We start from the raw sequence: 24,645 nt of genomic DNA on the forward strand, positions 1-24,645 counted from the left end.
GACTGATCTGATGTATATATGCATATATGAATTGACATCATCATCATCGTGCTCCCCCCAGAAATAATGACCGTGCACCCCTAGACTTCCAAGTCTATCTCCGCCTATGAACTGGTGAGACTGAAAACGTACGAAAAGGTTATCATTCAATGTCTTCTCTGTGCGATGGAAACATTAGCGCCTCTATTGGTTCGTTTAGGAAATTGGCAGGACGCCAAACAACTTTTTTCAAAAACTTCAAGTCGCCCCGGGTGGCAGAGATGTCCCGATTCACGGTATAAAGTGCTACACAGTCTCGATGTACTCCAGCTAAACAATGCTAAAATGAACAATGTTCCAAACTGAACAATGTTTAAATGGGTATAAAATTATCAAAAAAAAAAGAGTAGAGGAAAAACTGAATTTTAAACATTTATTTTTACAATTAAAAATTTGTTATTTAACAAATTGATCTAGGAAAGTAAAGTCCTTGGGGTGGAGGGGAGGTGGGTTTCTGGTAGAATTTTTACAAAGTAGATTTGGTCATACAAAAATCATGATGGTCTTCCACCAACTTCGAATTATCCAAAGAATTCGAAAAAAGTTCGTATTAAACAAGAAATGCTTGCATTAAATTATATAGTAAACTCAAGGGAGGAGTTCGTAAAGTTCGAATTATCCAAAATTCGAATTAACAAAGTTCTACTGTATTTAATAGACACCTTTAATTCATTATGACCACTAATTTAATTTAGAAACGGTATTGAAATATTTGAATTTTACGTTGACTTTTCAAGAGAAATAATCCGTTTTATATATAATTTTATCGATATTCTTGGAAAGTGAAATATTTTTTTTGCCGTCCTGAAAATTGCACCCCCAGGCTAGGATGGGTCCCCTTTCCAGATGTTTCACGGGCCCCATGATATGAATCGTTCCAGGCCCTCGGGTTAGAGGCCTTGGGCCTTGTCCTTTATGTGGGTCGTGATTGAGGAATTTAGCTATTGTGGAAGCAAATACCATGTGTGTCCATGGTAATAATTAGAGCCCGGATTATATGCACTAAAAAAGTGGCAAAATATGCTCTAAAAATATGCAAATATGCACTGAAAAATGCAAAAATATGCACTGAAAAATGCAAAAATATGCACTGAAAAATACAAAAATATGCACTGAAAAATGCAAAAATATGCACTGAAAAATGCAAAAATATGCACTTGAAACTACAAAAATATGCACTTAAAATACAAAATGTGCACTTAAAATACAAAAATAAGCACTTAAAATGTCAAAATGTGCACTTAAAATGCTAAAATGTGCACTTAAAATGATAAAAAGGGGAACTTAAAATCCCAAAATATGCATTAAATACTGCAGAATATGCACTAGGAATCTTGAAAAAGTCAAAAATTCCGAAGTATGTACAAAAAATGAGAAAATATGCATTAAAAAAATTACCATGCAAAAAAAAGCAGATGTGTTTTTAAAATGCATCGTTTCTACTTTTAGTTCGTTGTAGTTGCTCAATAACGAAAATACCAGTAACAAAAAATTTCGACACTATTTCTAAAAAAAATTTAACAACGACATATCTCTAGAAATAGCCTTATAATAAAACTTTTAATATTCGTAAAATACTTTATAAATATGTATTAATTCACTAAATTTCACCTGCGGGAAAAAAATCGATATTATAAAAATATTTATTTGAACAATATATTATTTATATGAACAATATTTATTTGAAAAATTATAAAAAAAAACTGAGTGAGTTAAATAAACCTTCAAAATATGCACTTATACTGAAAATTCTTTGATTTTATGCATTTATATGCATTAATGCTAAAAAAGGTCAAAATATGCAAAAGCATATGCACATAAGCATTTGCATATAATCCGTTCTCTAGTAATAATACTTGGTTTTCGACAGGGGTGTATCCTGAAGGACTCCCTAACTTTGAAATGACATAACTTGAAAAACAGCGATAGATAGAAAAATGAAACAAGTGGTGCTTTTGACGGGAAGGCTTGAAATTTTAAATACACTTGGTATGCAAAATCAATTACAATTTCAACTGAAAGATGACACCACAAACGTTTTATTTCACGACTTTCTGTGGGGGGACCATTTGAAAGACATTATTAACAACCAGAGTCTTCAAACGCTGCATCGAGTAGCTCGACAGTGAGACATACGCATAGTCTTGCCTGCATAGTTATGAATAAGTAAACGTGAAGTATTGCAAGGTCTGCAATTTAGTAACATCCCATAAGAGGGTTGACTACTGAGGGGTGTTCACAGACAGTGCAGCCATGAAAAGTGTATAATTATTGTACTATTTAATGAATGAACGATATTAAAAAAAAAATTACTCATGCTCTGTGAACATAAATCTCTGATTAGCATCTCTCAGTTATGTCATATAGTTCGAAGCGGGAGGGGGGTTGGGTAACACAACATCAGCTATTCCCCCCCCCCCCCATAGACAAATGTTCCTTCAGAATGTAATAAATATTTCTCGTGATGAGTGCTTCGAGTTCAAAGATCTGTAAATTACATTACCCACTTGGATTGACATTAAAATTTATTTCTCTACACATGCACTCACTACATGAGAGTACAAACTTGTCTTTTCCTTCATATGCCAATCCCAGGCAATTTGTAGGTCGGAAAACAGCCTACAAAGGCTAGGAACCGACGAAAACGTTCAATTCTGGTCTGGCATAAATTGTGCTAATATAAAGTAATTAAAGGGTTAAGATGGCCTTGGTTCCATGGATAGCAAGCTTTATTTCTACGCATCTCTCTATGGCCTTCACCACTTTTCGTAGCTCCCTTAGATTACCCCCCCCCCCCCCCCGGACAGCAAAGGGAGCAATCCCTCATACTCCAGATTGAGAGCCATTACCTTACTGAGACATGGGCAAAATCCGAAATTATTTTTCGCGCTACAGAAAAACTATCAAAAATTTCAGGACGACCAGAAAATTTATAACTTCAATGTCATCCCATATCTTTGATGAATTACCGAAATGACCCGTATGTGTCTTCCTTAATGCTTTTTTCAACGCCATTTTGAGCTGGTTAAAACAATGAACTTCCCATAAATATCCAGTGTCCAGTTCATGCACGATCAATATGAAATATTGAGAATTGAAAACAAACGCGTGTGTAATCTCAATAGAGTTATTTCGCACGAAAAGCCAATTGAGAATCATTGACATGTTTTATGTGTAATATGAAGAGAGGAAAAGGGGAACGTAACTCACGGGGAATTACATTTCGAACGTTACGAAATGATGTAACACTTCTTTTATTTTCACGAGTGAAAAAAAAAAACAACGTGGGAGATTTCGACAGGCCATTCAAAGAAAAAACACACACACGAGATTATACATGAACACGCGAAATAGAGACTCGTCACGAACGATGCCATGTTGCTTCCAGAAAACACAGGATGTCCCATAAATTAGCACATAGTCTGAAAATTCCTAAAAATTGAAGGAATTGCTAAATTTCAATGCGGTTTGCGAGAAAGTTATTCTCACGCGGGGGGACTTTTTCGGCACAGGAAAAAAAATGTAATTCATATTTTTGTGGATAGAAGCGCTGCACGAAAGTAAATCACTGGAAATATGCAAATCAGAGTCCTTTAGCATGCAGGATGTATGATCAACAGCTCATTTCTGAATGTTGCTGGTGCTTGCGTAAGGTTTTCATTGTGTGACCTTGAGATTGGGGGATGAAGCGCTATTAGTGAGATCGTATCACCTCAGCCATGGATCACCGGCCGAAGGAACGTCCCGGACATGGAAGAGATTAAAGAAATGTTCGGGTCCAGAACTCTGTGGGTTGATTTCATGCAGTGCCCTCTACGGACAAAAATATTAACTAATTTTTTTCTAGTGAAGGCAAAGAAACCCCCCCTTCGTGAAAATAACTTTTTCGCAACCACCGTATCGGAATTTACAAATTCCTTCAATTTTTATGATTTTTTAACTATCTACAAATTTACGAGACACCATTCACACGAGTTAATACTCCCACTCATTAAGAAGTTAAAAACTTGCAAAATACTTGAAATTACTGTTAATGCTATCAGGAAAAAATTTGGTAAATGAGAAAATAATTTTTTTGGTATTTGACAAAAAGGAATGAAATTTTCAGTGATATGTTTGCTTATTTCATTTTTCTTGACAGGGTGGGAGAAATAGAAAATACTGATTAATTTTTTATTTTTTCTTAAAAAATTACATAAGTAATACGTTTTTTTAAATCTTGTTATGCAAAATATACGTCAAACAAAACCAATGAAAAAGAATGAATTTTCATATCAATTTTATTTATATTTGAAATTTATTTAATTATTAATAGTAATTATACGAAGCACGAATCAATAATTTAAGAATATTTATCAATTCAATGTTTATCTTGAATTTAAGTTTCATTCGGAATTTAATTTTTCTTCAGATGATTTTATGCTTTAAATTTATTAATATTATTTTTAAATTTGATAATTTTCACTTAGCATTGAACTGTTTGATTTTTATTTTTAAAAATTATATTTTTTGAAATTTAATTTTTATTCAGAATTTTTTATTATTATTAAAATTTATTTGTTGTTAACTTATAATTTATTAATTAATTGGAAAAAAATTTCTGTGTTAATTATTAGTTAATTCTAAATGACGTCGTTTCGTCTGAAATTCAATCATAATTGTAATGAATAAATTTCTTTTTTGAATTTTTTATTGGTATAAAGAATGTTACTTTGATAACAACGATTTGTGAGTGAACAGGATAAGGATGTTCTCCTTTATAATGCAAACAATAGCTTTCAACAGTATTAGTTTTTACAGTGGGAAATAAAGAATAGCTTTTGACAATGTGAGAGAAGCATGGTAGTTTTCAAGAATCTCTGAGTAACTATAGTTTCTAACAGTCTCCAAACAACAATAGCTTTTAATTCTGGACAACAAAATCCCTTTAGTCTCCGAACAGCAATTTTTTTGAGTCTCTGTTGCCTGACACCAACAGAAAATATTAGTACCCTGAGACTGTTAAAAATTATTGTTGCTTAGACACTCTCAGATAATATTGTTGTTTAAGGTTTTCTGATAGTGTCAGAGCAACAATAATTTCTGAGTCTCCGCATAACAAAATTTTCTGTCTGTCTTCTAACAACAATATTTTCTGATAGTGTCAGAGCAAAAATATTTTTAGACAGTCTCGGAGGACAGAATGTTTTGAAAATCTCCGCTTGAGAGCGCAACAATAGTTTGTAATAGGGACAACGTAACAATAAGCTTCAACAGTCTCCGAGGAATAGTTTCTTCACGACCGACAATACTTTTTCCAAATTGGATCTGAGAAACAATATTTTAAAAATTATCTTGAAAAAAAAAGAAAACCATGATTGTGTTCAATTAAAACAATCATAATATGCATAGATTAATAACGATAAAAACTCAAACAAATACTCCAGTGATAATTTTTCAAACAAACACACAAATTGCGTTATTAATTTTTAGAAAAGTAAATACTCATTTACATAACTCCGTAAAAAAATATGAGGGATACGCCTAGAGATAAGTAAATTTCGTAAATAAAAAATCCAAACTTTGCAAACAGAGATCCAAATTTTTACGTTCACTTGCAACAATAAAATAAGAAATTTCGCATTCATTCGCAAATATATTTTTCAAATCAAAAAAATTGCATTCATTCTGAAAATATATTATAAATAAGAATTTGCATTCATCTGCAAAAAATGTTTTTCAGAACAAAAAAAAGTTTTGTATTCCTCCGCGAATAATTTTGTAATCAAAAGTTTTGTGTTCATTCGCAAAAACGAATTAAAAATCAAAACGAAAGAAACAATAGCTTTTGCCAATATGAGAGAAACGGTAGTTTTTAACAATCTCTGAGCAACTATAGCTTCTAACAGTTACCAAACAACAATAGCTTTTGACAGTCTCTGAGCAACAAAATCCCTTTAGTCTCCGAACAGCAATTTTTTTGAGTCTCTGTTGCCTGACACCATCAGAAAATATTATTACCCTGAGACTGTTAAAAATTATTGTTGCTTAGACATTCTCAGATAATATTGTTGTTTAAGGTTTTCTGATAGTGTCAGAGCAACAATAATTTCTGAGTCTCCGAATAACAACATTTTCTGACCGTCTTCTAGCAACAATATTTTCTGATAGTGTTTCGACTATCTCTAGTAGTCGAACAGTAGTTTTTAACAATCTCTGAGCAACTATAGCTTCTAACAGTTACCAAACAACAATAGCAGTCGATAACGACACAATTCTTTTTTCATAGTTTATATAATTATCAGTATCGTATAATACTGCCATTACTTGAAAGTTCTAAAAATCAAGTACCCAAGCATAATCACTCCCTATTTTCGCAACAGAAAGTTTAAAAATTTATAAATATTTCGCGAAAAAATTGTAAAAATCAAAAATTTCGCATTTATCGCATCTATTTCGTTAAAAATGTTTCGAGAAAAATTATGTTAGATATACCCCCGTCATTGCCATGGCAACAGCTGTAACACAAACTTATATTCAAGCCAACTGAGCCAAAATTGGCGATCGAATGAGCGAGGGGAATTCGAAGGTATTGAAGCTTCATTTTTATGGCAAACCTTCGAAGCTGGCTGAACAACACACACACACGCAGCAGCCGAGAGCGTGCTACGGTGAAAAACGTGCTTCTCTCTCCTTCTCCATAACGAGAACAAAGGTATGCAACGACAACAACAACAGCCATGTGAAAGCTCCATTGGAATTTTTAGTGAGTAAAAAGTGGACTCTTCAACGATATATCTGAAATGTGACTCGGTTTTGTTTACGAAATGAATTTTGTCATTGCCATCATCATCATCGGGGATCCATTCCGAAAGGATCATTATTAATTGTAAAAAATATATAGATATGATATTCCGTTCTTGTGTTATTCAAATGAAAATCGTTAAACGGTCGATTAGCTTTATTTTAAAGCTATAGCAAAACGTGCCATGCCATCATGTTTATCGAAACGTATCGAATGGAGAAGTTACGTGAAGTTAATCGGAGCTTGAAGAAAATTTTCTTCAGGGAGAAGAAGCTTTTCTAGCCATGACAAAAAAAAAAAATCTCAGGGAAAAAAACTGGTAGCAAAGGGGTAGAGAGAGAGAGACAAAAAAAAATGCATCAATGACTTGAACTAGGGGTATGTGGACTCTTGATAGAATTGGATTTGTTTTTTTTTCCTTTGTGCAACAGTGGAATCTTTTATGATATCCTATGAAGCCTGAAGTGACGTAAAGGATTTCTTATTTATTTTTTTTTCTGTAAAAAAAGCTTTTGGATTATGAAAGTGACGGTAAACTTCGGCGCAGTGCGCGTTATAGTGCCTTGTGGTGATGGTAGCTTGCTCGTTAAGCAGCTCATGGAATTGGCTCTAACCCGATATAAGAAGGCTACCGGCAAGGTAAGCGGCATTCTTACATTGTTGACTTTCTCTTTCCCCCCTCCCCCCGTGTTTGCAACTGTTGATTGTTATGGTGGCTAATTAGATCGAAGCTTAATTATGAAAGCTCTAGACTTTTAGAAGGTTGATGTTATTTACTATTTGATCAACCGTTGTTGATAACGGTGTCGTTCCAACAGTCGCTTTTGCAAACAATGTATTGATTGATGTCCTTTTATAACTTGTGCTTTTACTGTATTCAAAGCGAAAATCAATTATTTGTTTCCCCCTTTTTACCTCTAACCGATCGGAATTCATGTTGATAAAATTTTATTTCCCAATCGCACTTTTGACGACTGATTTCAGAATTTAACACTTACATGCTCAATTTTAATTTTTTCGAGCTGATCGTTTTTTTTCCATAGTTGATGACGTCTATATAAATGCCTGGAAAATCAGTGAAAAAAACTTTCCCGAATTGTACTGCTTATGCAGGCATAGGCACCAGAACCTAGGGGCTGAGGCATTTGAGGTCCCCCAATAAAATTTGTAAAGGGGCAGAGCCCATTTGAGGTCCCCCAATAAAATTTGTAAAGGGGCTGAACCCCTCCCCAATAATTTCTGAAAAAAAATACAATGCACCTTCCTTCTGCGTACGCACTTAAGTCCCGTATATACGGGACGACCAGCAACTTTCAGCTCCCTCCAATGTTTTCTTCATGTCGGTGCCTCTGTATACAGGGTGTATAAAGTTGCCGTATAGAGCTTCAAAAATCGCCCATAAGATTGATGTATTAGAAGTTACCTTCTTTGTGGCTCAAAACTATAGTAAGGAAACAAAAATCGGGACGCAAACTCCAAGGTTAAAAAAAAAGAAATGCAAACAAAACATTTTAACAAATTAGCGAAATCCAGCCGCATGTGCTCTGCGACAAAGAGTTGTTAATTGGGACATCTACCAGCCAATAAAATTATAAATTAAAAAGAAATGGCCTCAGTTTAGGTGCTAAGTTGATTCTAAATTTTTATCTTCAAACTGGCTGCGGTAATGAACGCAAGACATTCATTACTGCATTTTGCAACATTGATAAACTATTTTGGTGCAAAAATGCAAAGCTACGTAAATAAGGATTAAAAACAAATTTTTTGGACCCAAAATTTTTTTTCCATAGAGTAAAACAAGTCCAAAATAATTTTTCTTGTACCTCTTACACGATATATAGATCTTTCACGTCGGTAGATATGTCAGCGCTTGACAAATTGCAAAAAGATCAAGGCGCCAGAACAATTTTTTAGGCGCCAAACATTTTTTTCCACAAAAAAATGGTAAAAAATAGTTTTTCTTTCGACTTTTCCAGGACATAGTCTCCATTATTGATAGATACGCTGATATATATTCCAAAAACTTTGTTTTTTGTCCTCAGATCGCAATTTAATGCGCGCACATGGAAAATTTGGGCGCAAATATGTTTCTTAGTCGCCATGGCAACTATAATTTGGAGATATGCTGCTATAATTGAGGAAAAATTTGTGCTAATCTCAGACTCCAATTTGGTAACCACTGAAAGTTTTATATAGGCACCAATACCAATTTTTTAGTCGCCTGGGATTTGCCAATCCCTACTTCACCAATACAATTTTTTTAGTGAATGGAAGAAGGGGGGGGGGGGGTAAGATCGCCCCTTATTTTTGATGCCCTGAGCTCTAAGATTGAAAATACGGTATGTTATTGCTGGTTGGCTTTGTTTTTATTTTTGGGATGAGCACTTCCGTAACCTCTGCGGCACTCTGGTTGAGAACAGCTATAGTTCAAACTATTTCTTAGTCTTCATTTAAACTGGGAGGCTTTATAACGCGTTTTATTCACAGCAGTTATTTTTTTAAGTGTTAATTTTTTATTTAGTAATGTTTATGAAATGTTGTTAGTATATATTACAGGAAATAACCAAAAATTTATGGACGTATCCCAGGTAAATGCATAAAGTTTTCTTGACATCCTAAGATGTGGAAGGTAAACTGGTGGTGGTTATAATAAGCAAAGTAATAACGATGGGTTTTAAAAAGTGATGGAGGGCATGGGCAAAATGCGTCTTAGAAGTTTTATCCGGCAAAAAATGAAACGCCCTAATAAATATGTATAAAATTATTAAAATATACTTATATTTAATTTTCACAGTTGTGAGGGATAAACCATTGTCTCATTTGCAATGAAACCGTGGCAGTCTTCAAATTATTCAACACATTCCGCACGTTCTAAGAATAAAAATTCCAATGGCGAATCAATGTCAGACCCACCAATTTTTTTTTATTGGCCCGCTCTTAAAAAGTTTGTCCCTCACTGCCTTAAGACATGGGCCTGATTTCTGCATGGGCAAGTGGATTTTTTTACCATGTCCATCTCAAGAGGATCACAGGTCCCTGGGTAAAGTTATTTTTCTGAAGCTAACTACTAGAAATGACTACTTACCAGTTTACATGCTTAATTTCGAAAATCTTAACCACGTGTCATTATCATGAGGTCCCCCGCGTCGTGACCAGATGGGTACGGTTTAGTTCGGTGTTCTTAAGAAGGCAATACCTAGAATTTCCAAAACTTTGCAATGAATTTTTACGATAAACATTCACTAACCAATCAAACATCATTGATATTAGTCGTGAGTGCTTTAAATGTCCACTTTGCCCAGTATCCCGTTATTTAAAAGCCTGCTTCCGACTACAAGTTCGGAAGTTTAAACTTTTCCATCTTCGATTGATTATATTCCTCATCAATTCGAAAGATATTTCAATGCTTAATATGTCAATTTCTTAAAAGTAGGACTCCTCGTAGGTGCTTCTTTGTCATCCACGATGCATGCTGTCAATAAGTGGGCAGCGTTTTAGGTCTGTCTGTCTTTTTCTTTTGCCATTATCACCACCATCGCCATCACGTGTGTTAATTTGAATAGCCTCGGATTGTCACTGACGCCGTCCAAATGGATTCGACCCCGATGTGCTAATTGTAATTAACCGGTTCTGTATATTTGTCCTTGGTTCGCCCTGTTATGAGATGAGAGAGAGAGAGGTGGATCACCTTCACTCTCTTGATGATAGACGAGACAAGTTGAGATATGTTCATCAATATTTATGAGGACGATTCACAATCGAGAAGATCGGAACGTGACAGTAAATCCCTTGGTATTCAGCACCATGTTGTTGGATCAACTCTCACTCCATTTATAAATAGATGAGGTCTTTCTTTGTTGTTGAGAATCTGATTTGATAACGGCAGCAACTGACCGTTCCTCCATTTTGCTGGTTTTTGTTTTCGCCTCTCTCTGCCTCCGAAGGAATGATGGACTTCATAGATTCAGATTTTCTCTGAATTCCTTGTGAAATCACTGAATTTGCAAAAGCCTGAGTTTTGGCAAGCCTGGGTTCTCTAATCCCAAGGATTTGGTCTAACAAAAAAAAAAGGCAGAAGAAAAAGATCGTGATGCGACGCAAGTGATCAAATTTAATGATGTGACTAAAATGATGAAAATTAGACTGTTTTAGTCAAAAAAAAAAATCAAGAGGACCATAGGTACGACAAAAATAGTCAAAATGACCATGATTTGGCAAAAAAAGATAAAAATGACTGCGATTTGGCAAAAAAGATCAAAATAACTAATTAGACAAAAAAAGATCAAAATAACTAATTAGACAAAAAAAATCAAAATAACTAATTAGACAAAAAAAGATCAAAATAACTAATTAGACAAAAAAGATCTAAATTGCAATGATTAAACAAGATGATAAAAAATGAACATGATTTGACAAAGTTAAAAATTACCACAACTAGACAATTGAATCAAAATGACCATGATTTTACAAAGATAAGAATGACCATAATCTACTATATGATCAGAATGGCCATGGTATGACAAAAAAAAGATAAAAATGACTGCTTTGACAAAACGATCAGAATGATTGTGTTTTGGCAAGTCAAAATGACTATGGCACAACAAAAAACGAAAAAAAAAAGACTTTGTTGCGACAAAGGAAAAAAATCATGCGGTGGCAAAAATAATGAAAATGACCAGAAAAAAAATATAATGACCGCGTTGCAGCAAAAAAATGATCAGGGTGATCATTTGGGTGATAAAGAGACCAAAATGAGCAATGTGTTTCGAAAAAATAATAAATATGACGAATCTGCCACAAAAAATATCGAAATGACCGTATTTTGACGAAAGATTAAAACAGTGATGTGACAAATAAGGTCAAAAGCTGTCGCACAAAAAAAAAAAAAAAAATCAAAATACAGTAAAGTAAATGAAAATACAAAATACGTAATACAAAATAAGTAAATGAAAATGATTATAGGGCGACAAAAATGGTCAAAATTGCAGTGGTGTGCAAAATAAAACACTAGAAACCCACCTGTGAAACAAAAAATTCTAATGCCTATGGTGCAACAACAAGAAAAGGTCAAATTGAATAAATAAAAACAAGCCGTTAATTTTCACAATTGAAAGGCCTGTTATCAGCAACGTTAATCTACTAAGTTCGGCCTTTCGAATGGACATCAATTTCTCTTTCTCGTGTGGGCACCATAGCGGACAGGTGTTGAAGGTGTGGTCGGAATTTCTCTTTACGCGGGACATTCGACACAAGAAGAAAAGACATACTCTGGCACATTGCCCCGTGGCCTTGTATGTGTGGGCAGCAAGGACTTTTACCGTCGGGAATCTTGTATGTGAAATAAAACAAAAAATTACACACGAATTAGTCCTCGGTGATCTGGGTGTTGACAAGAACTGCTTTTATTTTTCTCTTGCCTAATTGGTGATGTTGCCGATAAGCGGTTGATGGCCGTGATCGCCTTCCTTCTTCAACATGTATCAGCATTTTTCGTGTCTCGAATATTGCGAAATTTCAATTTGAAAAATGATTTTCACCATCGAGGGGGGAATGGAGGGAGGAATTTCCAATTGACGGCCCACACTGTTGGCCATTCAGTATAGGAAACCCCCCCCCCCCCACACCGCGGATTCCAACGTTTTCAGTGATGTCATTCCGGATAAGAGAGTTATTTGTCATTCTGGTAGCTTTTTATGGTGCTAAGCACACACAAGTGTTAATTTTCCTCAATCCCAGAGAATTTCTCCCTTCCAAAGTAATCACTTGATCACATGTTGGGGAACGAATTGCGTCTCTTCATCCCTCTACCGTTTTTTTTTTATTACATGTTGCTGAGTCACAACCAATTATTTTTTCGACAGCCAGGGAAAAATTTTCCTTTCTAATTTTTTTTACCCTCGTTTTTCTTTTTATCTTCCCCCCCTACAGGTGGCGAACTTTTTATTTCTTGAAAAATTCTTGAGATCACCTCCGTAACCTCTTAGGAGTAGCGGTGGCTTTGAAAGTGTATCTTGTTCGTTCCTCGACATGTAAACAGTTGTACTACTGCTACTAGATTGACCCGATTAGCTTTGTCGTATAAATAGAAACCTGTATTTTTCTTTAAGCAGAGAAATCCTTTTAAAAAAATAATTCATGTGGCTTATAGATGAAACTTTAATTATATCGTAATTCTTGTGGAAAATTATGCCTTTTGAAATTTTTCAGTCAAAAGGCTTTTAAAAGTTAGTTTTATTCATCTCTGGAATTTAACGAATCACCACGATATTCACCTTTTATAAAGTGCCTATATTATCTGAGAGGTGTTTCTAGGAACTTTATCCGGCTTGGAGCTTGCGCTCCACACAAACGCTGACAGTATTGTAGTCCGTGGGCTTAGAGATCAACCGTCAACCTAAGATACTGTACTACATCACATTTTTTTTGGAAATATGTATAAGAAGCTCTCTCTCTCGGCTAAAGTTCTGTCCTGTGAGCCTAGTTTTTTTCCTGTATGGGCAGCGTTCAGGAGGGCAGCTTCCCATGGCTCTGAATAGCATGGTGAAAAGCATTGAATTATCAATTTTCAAAAAATCCCGTCGTATTTTTTGTATCGTGGATCTACTGCATTGTGATCTGAGGTGGTTTCTGTCGGGCTGCTTAGAACTTAGAATATTGCGTGCCCCAAAGCAGAATATGCCGGAATCTGTGACATACGTCGGAACAATCTGGAAGAATTTTATGAAAATTGTTACTGTAGAACATTTAGTCAGCCGAGGGCACGTTGCAGAACAATACAAAACGTTCTGCTTTGGGAATTGTGTACTTGATCAAATCAATCAATTTTTTTTCCTTAAGTCAGTTTTGGTTCAGGTGTGAAGTTACAAGGGCCAGTTGGCGAGGGCGCTTCCAATTAATGCACAAACACACGGTTTGACGCAAGTTAGAAAAAGGGAGAAGCCCGAAAAAAATCACGTGCACACACGAAAAGAAATGCTTTTATGAAGGCAAATATCAATAACCGCTTGACATGATGAAATTATACAATAAGATTTGCTTAAATTAAAGATTGATGCAGGGAACAAATGATAAAAAAATAAATGACATGTACAAACATTAGTTACAATGTGCAAGCTAGAAGAATACTTACAAAACCATTTTTAAAAAATTTCCATGTTTACTTCTGAAGCGGGCCTCGCATCGTCCACTACTTAACCGTGCATGCACCTCGTACACATTTCTCTACGAAATTTCTAACGAATTGGTACATGCCGGAATGGGTGTTCTGAGTATGTGTAGCCCTAACTTATTTATGTTGTCACAATTGTGCTTTTTTCATGTTCTTGCGGCGTAAGAACTGTTATGTATACCACTTGTTCCCCGTATTAATCTTTAATTTATGCGAAAATCTTATTGTATTGTTTCGTCATTCCGAGCACATATTGATGTTCGTCTTCATAAATCATTTTTTACATTTTTCGGGTAAAAATTGTTTATTTCGTTGTGTTTACCTCTCAAAGTTTGTAGCATTAGTTTAGAAACACCCGGTATATATGAATTACCCTTTTAGTCAGTGTTGATTGTTGTACTGTTTTGACGCTTAATCCGTAATATACATTCTATGTCAATTTCAGTTATTTGACCCTTAATGTTGGGTTCTTATGAGCGCTTGTGATGACCATCTTTATCCATCAATGGACATTGATTTCTTCTCTGAAGGCATTTTCCAGCATGGCCAATGCTGGGTGATACATTGATCTGGAAAGATCTGCTCGAGACTAATGCTGGTAATAATTGATCTCGAACTGCGAAAAATTGCTTGAAGCACGAAGCTCCATTCAGACTTTTGGATTGACCACTAAAATCCTGACCTGAACTATATCGATAGCTTATAAATCTCTAAAGAGGATGAGGAGTCATTCAACCGAGTATCTTGGCGTAAATCTGGCTGGGAATGAGCGATGAGATATCGCACGACACCATGAGAATCAATATCATCACGAATCTCATATTCGTCGTTTAATGAGCGTCGTTTTAATGAGATAATTTTTTTTTCAAATTCCCCTTTTTGTTTTTAGAATTGCAAATACAAATCCACGCAGCTTAATGTGATCACACCGGGAATCGAGATTTTTGGCAATAACCGGATAACTATATCTTATACAAACGTTTCATAGATCCCTTGAGAAAGTCTTGCGGAAATAGAAATTTGAATCTGGAAAACTGAAAGAAACCGATCAAGAACTAAAGAAAAGTGTTTTTTCCCCTCCGCCATACATTTGCTTTCACTACGACATTAAATAGGGAAATGTTTGTCAACAAACGGGGATGGGAAGAAAACACCTTCTAGCCTCCAACAAAGTCTTTTTGGTCTTGCAAATCATTGATAATGATAACTTGGGGGGGGGGGAATTGGTTAAACCTTAGGTTCAGAATTGCGCAAAACAAATTGATAACATTGTCCGAAGTCTCGATAACGATGAACGAAGGTTTTTCCCCATGTGCTGATATTGGTCCGTTCCGTTCTTTGCGAAAGTGACGATAATGCCCGATTATGATAGATAGCATTTCCCGTGATTTTAATAAGTGGCAGTTTACTGTATTTCGTTATCGATATTTTGTGATACATCATTTGATGATTTTCTGCGCACGAGGGCTAATTGAACGGGACCTACAATTTATCGCCAATTCCGAACGGCAGCCTTTTTTCCCTACTCACCGAGAGGTTGGTGCGTTAACACCTCGGGTGTGGGACTCCCTGCGGTAGCAATCTTTTTCTGTGTTGTACCCCTGTGTCAGGAAAGTTTTGACAAAAGGACTAAACGGGTATCGAACTCGCGACACCTCTAAATCCTTCAGTATTTTAGGCGAGTATATTATCGACTTGGGATACCGCGCCCATTTTATGATTAAAAATAAATGTTATCGGTATTTCGGAAATGTGCTTGTATGAGATCTGGATGAAGAAAAGATCCCAAAATATGATGGGATTTCAAAAATCCATGTTCGACGAATTTTGGGCAGAGGAAAAACAAAAACCGGGTTCAACCAGCCCCGTGAGAAAAATCTTTATGCGTGGTTAGTAATCTCGACTTCATTTGTTTCCTCTGCTACCGGTATCCGAGTGAAAATCCGGATTCGTCAAAAGGATTAAATATTTGTTACCATTTTCTTTATTCGTCAAGGAAAGAAGAAATCTCTCTCTACGCCAACTGATTACTCCAGTGATTTGTGGTTCTTTGAAAATGAATGGGATTTCTCATCGATACTTTCTCACGTGAATTGATCTCGCTCATTCCGTGGCACGTTACCATGTAATCCTTTCCTAAACCGATTATGGAGAGAGAGTAAAAAAAAAAAGGAGAATTTACTGAAGCTTCTAATTTCTGTAATACAAGTGTCGTGTCGTTCCCGACTTGAAATTTGACTAGATCAAAATTGTGAGAGGGAAAGTTTTGAATTTTGTGTGTGTTTTCAAGTTTATAGTGTGATCATAATGCTTGTGCACGAAATGCGTCTTAGGCCGGTATTACATTATAAAAGTTTGATAAAATCCCTTTGTATAAAACTCAAAAAATTCAACCAATAAAGCTCATAGGTTACATTCGAGCAAATGAAACTGATAATCTTATTGGTGGCATTTTCAAGTTTTATAAAATTACTTTTATCAAACTTTTATGGTGTAATCCCGGCCTTATACGAGTGGTCTTCAATGTTTTTCTATTTACGGAACGGTGAGATTATGCGAACAATTTCAGGGACCGGCATTAGCGGGAGAAACAATTTGGGTCCGGTGAAAAAGAAAAGGAAAATTTCTTAACCTTTTAACTTATTATATCAGAGGTTCTTTTAACTTTACTTACTCTTGAACCGCCACCCAAAACTCAACAACAGGAACGATAACTTAAAGTGAAAAAAAAGAAAGAAAGCTTGATCAAACCTTGGCTTCGGAATGCTCAAAAAATAAAATAAAAATTGATAAGGTTATCCGAAGTCCCGATAACAAAAAACTAATTTTTCCCATGATTATGATATCTGTCCGTTTCGTTTTTGGAAAAGTGATAACAGTTCCCGAATGATAATATTATACGCGATTTTTTAATAAAGCAATTTATCGACTGCATTACGAATGTAACTTGACTTCCCGATTAGGTTGCACGTCTCCCCTGAAGAGTCCCAGCACATGTTTTGCTCTTGCCCTTCCGTCACCATTGCAATCCCGTCTGTTGAAATATTTTGTTATGGTTATGATTCAGATTTCTTTTTTTTTTGTTCCCCCCCATTAAATCCCAACACATGCTTTCCTATGGCAGCAGATGGTAGGACCGTCCCGCTGATACTGGTTCCAACGGTTGCTGAAAATGATGATGGTGGCCCTCTTTCTCCTCGTCCCACAAGAATACCTATTTTATTTTCCATCCCTCCATCCAGTCGCATTGATCCCAATTTTTTTTTCATGTATGTGCGCATGTTACCCCCCCCCCCCCACTTCATAAAAAAAATAACAACTAGGTAAAAGGCCCCGAAGGCGAGAGAAAGCGCGTGTATGCATTTGATTCGTGCCTGCATTCGTTCGTTCGGCAGAGAACCACCTGGCGCATACACACAGAAGGCTCTTGGCGTTGTCTTTGCGCTCTGTGTCGCCAATAGCGGATTTATATTTGGCGCATTATCTTGTGCTGTACGAAGTTTTTTTTTTTTTTATCAAAATGAGGCCAAATATTACAAGATGGCAGCATTTCCAAAACTTTTTTTTTATCGTTGTGGCGTGCTTGAAATCAAAAACGTATTTACGTGGGGCTGGAGGTTTAGCGGTGTATAGATAAAGCCTCCTAGATGCTTGGTAGTTTTAGGAGGCTTTGGTGAGGCCCAGAGTGCCAAGTTCGGAGGGGCAACAAATTTGAGGAATGAGTGGTCAAGAAAATCTGTATAATGAGAAATATGGCGGAGAAACTTTTGCAGCCAATAAAAACACACATCTACCTCTGCTTGAAGAGCGAGGAAGTCACTGACGAGAGACCAAATCGGTGAGCGACCAAAAATGACCCAGAGAGTTTACAAGCATGCATGTGACCAAGAGCGTGACCTAGAGAGCAAGGGAACAAGCCAGTGAGCAACCAAAGAGGTCACCCAGACAGTTTGCAAGCGTGCGTGTGACCAAAAGAGTTACCTACAAAGCAAGAAATTAGGTCAGTGAATCACCTAGAAAGTGAGGGACCTGGTTAGTAAGTGACCAAAAGAGTGACCTAGAGAGTGAAAGACCAGATCAGTGATCGATCAAGAAAAGTGCGCTAGCATATATGACCAAAAGAGTGATTTAGAAACAGATGCGTTTTTATTTACAGAGAAGTGGAGGGGGGGGGGGGCGTTGCTGCTGCTGCAAGGGATATAGCCCAGGGTGAAAAATTTTGAAGAATGTGTGGTAATAAAATTTAGACTAGAAGGTTAGAAAAATTTGTTCACATCCCACAGGCGGAAAAACCATAAATCCGCCTCTACTTGCAGTATAATATCGATATCCTTTGGGACTACTTGAAATGACATCGTTTGTTCTGGAGCAGTGGTTCCCAATCCGTGGTAGGGTACGTGACGGGTTATCCAGGGGTACGCGAGGAAGAATCAGCATTGGCGAAAAAGATATGTAAAGTAATAAAAAGCATTAGTAATCTTATCTGGGAGTACGCAAGCATTTTACGAATCTCAAGAGAGGTAGGTGTTCGAGCCTTCTACGTATTCTGGGGACGAAGAGGGGTGGGTACGCATTTTTAGGGATACACAAGTCTCTTTACGTATTAGTTCTATGTAAAAGTAAGCCTCCCCTATCTATTATTTCTAGGTAAACGCAAGCCTCCCCATCTATTATTTCTAGGTAAACGCAAGCCTCCCCTATCTATTATTTCTAGGTAAACGCAAGCCTCCCCTATTTATTATTTCTAGGCAAACGCTAGCCCCATGTATTCCTAGGAATATTCAAGCCTTCTATGAATTCCTAGAGATACGCAAACGTCATGAAATTTCTTGGTTAACGCAAACCTCCTATGAATTTTTAGATTAACACAAGCCTTCTATTCATTTCTAGGTTCTAAAATTTCTAGGGTTACGCAAGCTTCCTATGTATTTCATGCAAGTCTCTCCTAAAATTTTTAGAGATACGCAAGCGTCTTAAAAATTTCTTGATTGACGCCTCATGCATTTCTAGGGATGCGCAAACCTCATGCATTTTCCCCTCCATTTCACTTAACTGGTTCGCATCTGTTTTTCCCCCAAGTCTCTGTAGCTCCCTCAACGCCTGCCACGACTTACCACTAGATTGCCACTCTTGACCCCCCCCCTTCCGCTTTCTGAATATCCCAGGGCCAAGTCGGAGGGGGGGGGGCTATATGGCTCTCTGTTAAGAATCACTGTTGTAGATTAGTAGCTCCTTAGAAATTTTGACGAGGATCGTACACTTTCATCTCGCCTACCTGTGAGTCTATTACTTTTATTCCGCATGATCGGTGCCGGAATCGAGCAATTGAGCATACTTTGGACGTGTACCTCTGTCTGTGTTGAAATGTTTTAGATGGTATCCGATGCATAAATTTCGATGCTTTAACTTCTCAAGTGTCTCGAAAATTACGGAGGGGGATTGCATTTCAGTGGCGTAAACCAGTGATAACTATCGCGAGGTTTTTCGTAAGCCAGTGATAACTATCGAGCGATTTCTCGGTTCGCTTTGAAAAATCCCGTCGTCTTATGTACATTATCTTATTCTTCCGCGTTCATCACTGCGCGCGTATGCAACACTGAGATTCAGTATGGTATTATTCTTTGTATTACTCGTATTTTACGGCTTATAAATCACAGAGCCTTTACGCTATTGTCGAAGACGGCGTAAGTTTCCGCCACTGGGGTTTTTTTTTTCGTTTTTCTCGCCCTTTTTATGATTTGCAGTATAATGATAATAGACGCGGATGCGCGTCAGAAGATCACATGTGTTGGGAGCACCTGCCGTGTATTATAATATGATATGTGGAGAGGCAAATTCAGCGCATTCCTCTCATATTGTTTTCTTGTTACAGGAAGGTGAAAATAAAGATATTTATTCATATAACTGATAGGAAGACGCAGATAAAAACTGAAGGTGACCGCTTCGAAATTCCTCAAGAAGAGGTTCAAAAGCGTGGCTATGAAATTCCAGACGCCTGGATTTGTTTTTATTTTAATGCCATTTTGGCTCAAGACATGGGGTTACCAGGCATCCGCATTTCGAAGGTCGTATCCGTAATTTACTTTTCCAAAACAAGTGGGATATCCGTAGTCTCGTATCTTCTGAGGGGGGAAAACACGTGTTTCCAAGTGCAATATTCGCTACCATATTTGAATTCAGAAATTAGAGGGAAAAATTGTACGGACAACGCTCCTTTCCCTCATTTGTGCTATTCCCACCTTTTTTTCTGTTTTTGAATTCGAATATCTCAGCGAATATTGCACTTAGGAATATGAATTTTTTTTATACTCAGGAGAGACAGGGTGGCAACTTTCTAATTGAAAGTTAGAGAACGGGGGGGGGGGCCATATAAAAATTTAGATTTTTTATTTTACGACACACTGTATTTTTAATCTCGAAACCGGATAGAGAGATATATACACAAGAGACTGTATACACACACAAGATACACTGTACTTATACTATGATAGTAATATCAACTGGCTATCTGTTGAAATTTTTGGTCAAAAATAGGAGAATTTTGCTAATTTAGGCGTGATTTCGCATCGGTTTTGGCCCAAACTGATTTTGGACGCTAATTGGCTGTTTATTGGCTGTTTGGTGGTCGAGTGGTTATAGTGCCGGACTCGTGATGCGAGGATCCGGGTTCGAACCCCACAGTGGTGGTCGGCTGAAGTTGGTTTTCTGTGGTTCCCAACTTCAAGGCGCAAATGCGAGCCGATCTCCCCGTTAAAAAGTCTCGCCAAAGAGAGCAACAGTCCTACAACGGTAAATCATTCAATCATAACACTTCACTCATAGTTAGTAAAACTGGGGGCAGATGACAGCACTACACATAACAAGCATTACACAGAAATAAACTTTACGTCAGGTTGCACTACACGTACACGCACATTCCCGCACGTACCGATTCGTTGGGGGGTTCCGTGGGGGGGGGGGTGTTTCATGTGTGGTGTAGTAGGTAGGGGCTCGGGGATCAGCCACCTCGTTGGGCAATTTGCCTGTTGTGGCGTTGTATTTGTATTATCCTCTTTTTCTCTCAGTTAACAATGTCCAGTAGTGGGTGACTACACTTCGTCTGTAGAAAATCGTGTGACCCTATCACTACATCGTACATCACATACCATTCCAATATCAGCTACGAAGTAATTATATTTGGCCGCCACTATAAAATTGGAATAACACGGCAAGAGCAGGTTGGCAGCTTTTATAACAGCTTGGCAAATCCCTGGCACCACGAGATTAGAAAACCAGTATTGATGCCTAAACTTTTTTTATAGGTGATTGCTACAGAATTTTCTGATTTCATGATAACGCATCCTCTAATATGGGGAGGGGCCCGGAAATAAAAAAACATTATTCGGGACCGTTTTTCTCCTGAGAAGAAAACATTCTTTGCTCCAAAGAAAATTTCGCTGGTGCCTAATTTTTTTTTCTAGATTTTTTATAAGCCTTTGGTGATAATCAACCTTCAATTTTGTCTCGTTTCCATGTTTGGAGTTTTAAACACCTTTACAATGTGTATGGGTCTGTTTTGTTCCGTGGCAAACTTGGGACTTGACCGAATTTTCAATAAGCCTCGTCGTGCATCTGGCCTTGTCCTCAAGGATTAACAAGGGACAGTTCATGGCTTGCGTGATACGGATTTACTTGCTAATGTCCAGCTTCTTTATACTGTCGTCGACATATCTAGATGAAAACGACTCCACGCTGGCTTAGGTACGCACAATGAAGGAAAGCACCAGTAGGCCTACTTGCTGAGCACTAACTGTTTTATTTTAATCGGGCTTACTACATGACTTTAGGAGTTCACGGTCTGACCTAGCAACACGCTGACCGGTAAAGTTGAGTAAATCGTTGCTTACCCATGGCTTAGGCATCGAGCGTGTCCATCGCTTCACTCATGGGAGCCCCCGTTTTTATTATCAGATGGTGCCAAGGATTTGCTCTCCTTCAGCGTCTCTAAAAAAGCTCTCACTATTCATTAAACTAGGAAGTAACTAGATTTATTACTTTTTTTTATATATATAAAGAGATGGTTTTAAATACTGTTTTTGCATTACGGTTTTAACGGAGATTGAAAATTATGTACAGGATGACGCTGAACTCATGGTACGAATTTTTAAGAAGCAATAGAGTACACTAACATTTTGTTTTTGTTTTTTGTGGAGCATATATGGAAATAACCCATTTAGTATTAGCCTGACCCGTCAGGCTCTAGCAGCCTCTCTTAGTGCTATTACACAAAATTTTCTAAATACGTGTTACTAATTACGCATTCCTTAAAGTTCTTCATTAGAATATCTTACTATGTTATTTTTCCCCCCACCGGTAGAGATTTCTATCCGGCTAGGGATGTGTTCTGCCTGTTTGATGGAATATTTATCCTAATCACCTTGGGTATATTCCGCAGATTATACATAGATATGTAAAATTCTCGAGAATAATCTGTAAGGAGAATTTATATTATATAATTATCTTGAGAATGTTATAAGTTCTTGATGAAAATATTTTGTTATTTATGATATAGTTATATATAATATCCTTGAGAATATTCTCTGGAAGGACTACTTTTATGAATTACTGGGGAATATTATCGAAACTTAAATATTATTAACTAAAGAATTATTCTCAAGTTATTAATATAATAGTCCTTCCAGAGAATATTCTCCTCGATGAGAATATTTTCCAGTTATAGAAGTCATCCAGAGAGTATTTCTCACGATTAAATGTAATAACATATAATAAATACTTATCTATAAATAACTCTTGAGAATAATGCTCATCATTTTCGATAAGAATATTCTCTAGTAGAAATGGATTACCTTTTGGGTTTGATAATACGATTAAATAATCGACGTTTGAGTGTACCCAAAATTCCAAAACGAACACGGCTATACGCGTTTCGGAACTATATGAAGTTCCTTCATCAGTAGCAGAAACAAAGAAGAAAGAAAATATGGAAAAAACTCCTTATAGCGGGAGTTACTCGCTGTTGTAGACAAGAGTCAAATTCAAAATTCATTCATTCATAATTCATTTTTTTAATCGTATTATTCTCTAGTAATTTACAATAGTAGCCCTTCGAGAGAATATTCCAAAAATATTCTATATCCCCTTCAAGATGACGGGAATACTAAAGTCTGCAGCCCACAATATTGAAAGTTGCCACAATAATTGCCACAATATGAATATTACAAAGTTTGAAAGCAAGAAAATTAAACCAACATGGCTGAATTGCACAACTTTTAAAGAAATATCAGAGATACACAGAATTTAAGTGTATGTACATTGAAGAAAACAACAGTTCTGTATCTTCTTAGCGTGATTATATAAGAATAGCTTCCTTTATCAATCGCCTTTGGTTTAATTTTTTTTTCGTTTTTATCTAATTTTAAAATAATTTTTTAAGGTTTTAATCTTAAGGTTTCTAAAATCTTTCATTACCAAACTTTTAAAACCTCTTATTATGATCTAGAGAATATTCTGAGAATATTCTCGAACTAAAAGTCGTCATTGGTGATTATGCCAAAAATTGCTTTGTTTTAAATATTTCAGGCAATGAAAACTGATTTATATTTCATAATATATTTACATCTAGGAGACAGAATATTCTCGTTCTCCGAAATATATTTTCAGAAATTGGATTCTCGTTCGAATTAATTATTCACGATTAATATTCTCACCTCACATCTCTAACGTTGGGAAAACATCGGAATTGCTTAATTAAAATTTGTACAGTATAACCACCTTTTGCGCTACATTGGCGGGACAAAAAATCCGTCCGTAAAAGAGGGGTGACCGTTAATCAGAGGTTGATATTCCTATTTTTATTATGTATGGGAAATTATTATTTGGCCGTAAAAGAGCGATGCCCGTTATGGGGGGGGGGGGTTTAGCGGAATATGCGTTTTTATATATGATGGCATTTTTTTCTTGAACATAGTGGCATATGTATCTGCGGATTATACATAGGAAAAATAAGGTATATTTTTGGGCATTATTTTCTGCCTTTTTTACTCTCTCAGCCACCACGTTGGACAGTGTTATTTCGTTGGTTTAATGGAACATTTTTGGTTAAAGAGTTTGCATTTGCGACTACTACTTAATCGTACGTGCACCTCGTACACATTCCCTACGGAATTTCTAACGAATCGGCACACGCCGGAATGAGCGTATGAGTGGCCCTTAACGTATTTATGTTGTGTTGCGCTTGTTTCGTATTCGTGCGGTCATCTGCCTTATATTTTCGGAATTAAAGATGGAACACTTGAGTTTTCATGTTATGTCAGTATCGTATTGTAGGCCAGACTGCTCTCTGTGGAGAGACTTTTTCAAATGGGAGAACGATTCGCGCCTCGAAACTGGAAAAACCGCAGAAAACCAACTTCAGCTGGCCACCACTGTGCCAAATTTTTTTTTCTTTATTGGTATTTACAAAAACTGATTTAGTGAAAAACATATTAACCTGTACTTCGGATACCGGTACTGCGCATAGAATTCAACTGGGAATGCAGCATAAAAACAAATAATACATGGTATTGTAACCCATTTCGTTCGTTTTCATGCTGCGTACTGTTTTGAAGCAAACAATCAACTTCATTTAAAAAATTATATCAGATAGTTTAATTTT

At 36.6% G+C, this 24,645-nt stretch overlaps 1 protein-coding gene across 2 annotated transcripts in view; it reads left to right on the forward strand.

The window, feature by feature from the left end:
• Nucleotides 1-6,626: 6,626 nt before the first annotated feature.
• The window catches only part of LOC149078867 (partitioning defective 3 homolog), a 103,314-nt gene continuing 85,295 nt past the window's right edge, over nucleotides 6,627-24,645 (forward strand). The window contains exon 1 of one of the 2 annotated variants that reach the window (XM_089241040.1): nucleotides 6,627-7,462. In XM_089241040.1, the coding sequence (XP_089097166.1) occupies nucleotides 7,343-7,462 (120 nt within the window). In that variant the 5' untranslated portion in view covers nucleotides 6,627-7,342. The remainder of the gene's footprint in view (nucleotides 7,463-24,645) is intronic. The other variant, XM_089241042.1, reaches the window with a different exon arrangement.

Source organism: Pholcus phalangioides, unplaced genomic scaffold, assembly GCF_987345545.1.
Source record: "Pholcus phalangioides strain wild (caught in Gottingen) unplaced genomic scaffold, Ppha-v1.0 ptg000013l_1, whole genome shotgun sequence".
NCBI lineage: Eukaryota > Metazoa > Arthropoda > Arachnida > Araneae > Pholcidae > Pholcus > Pholcus phalangioides.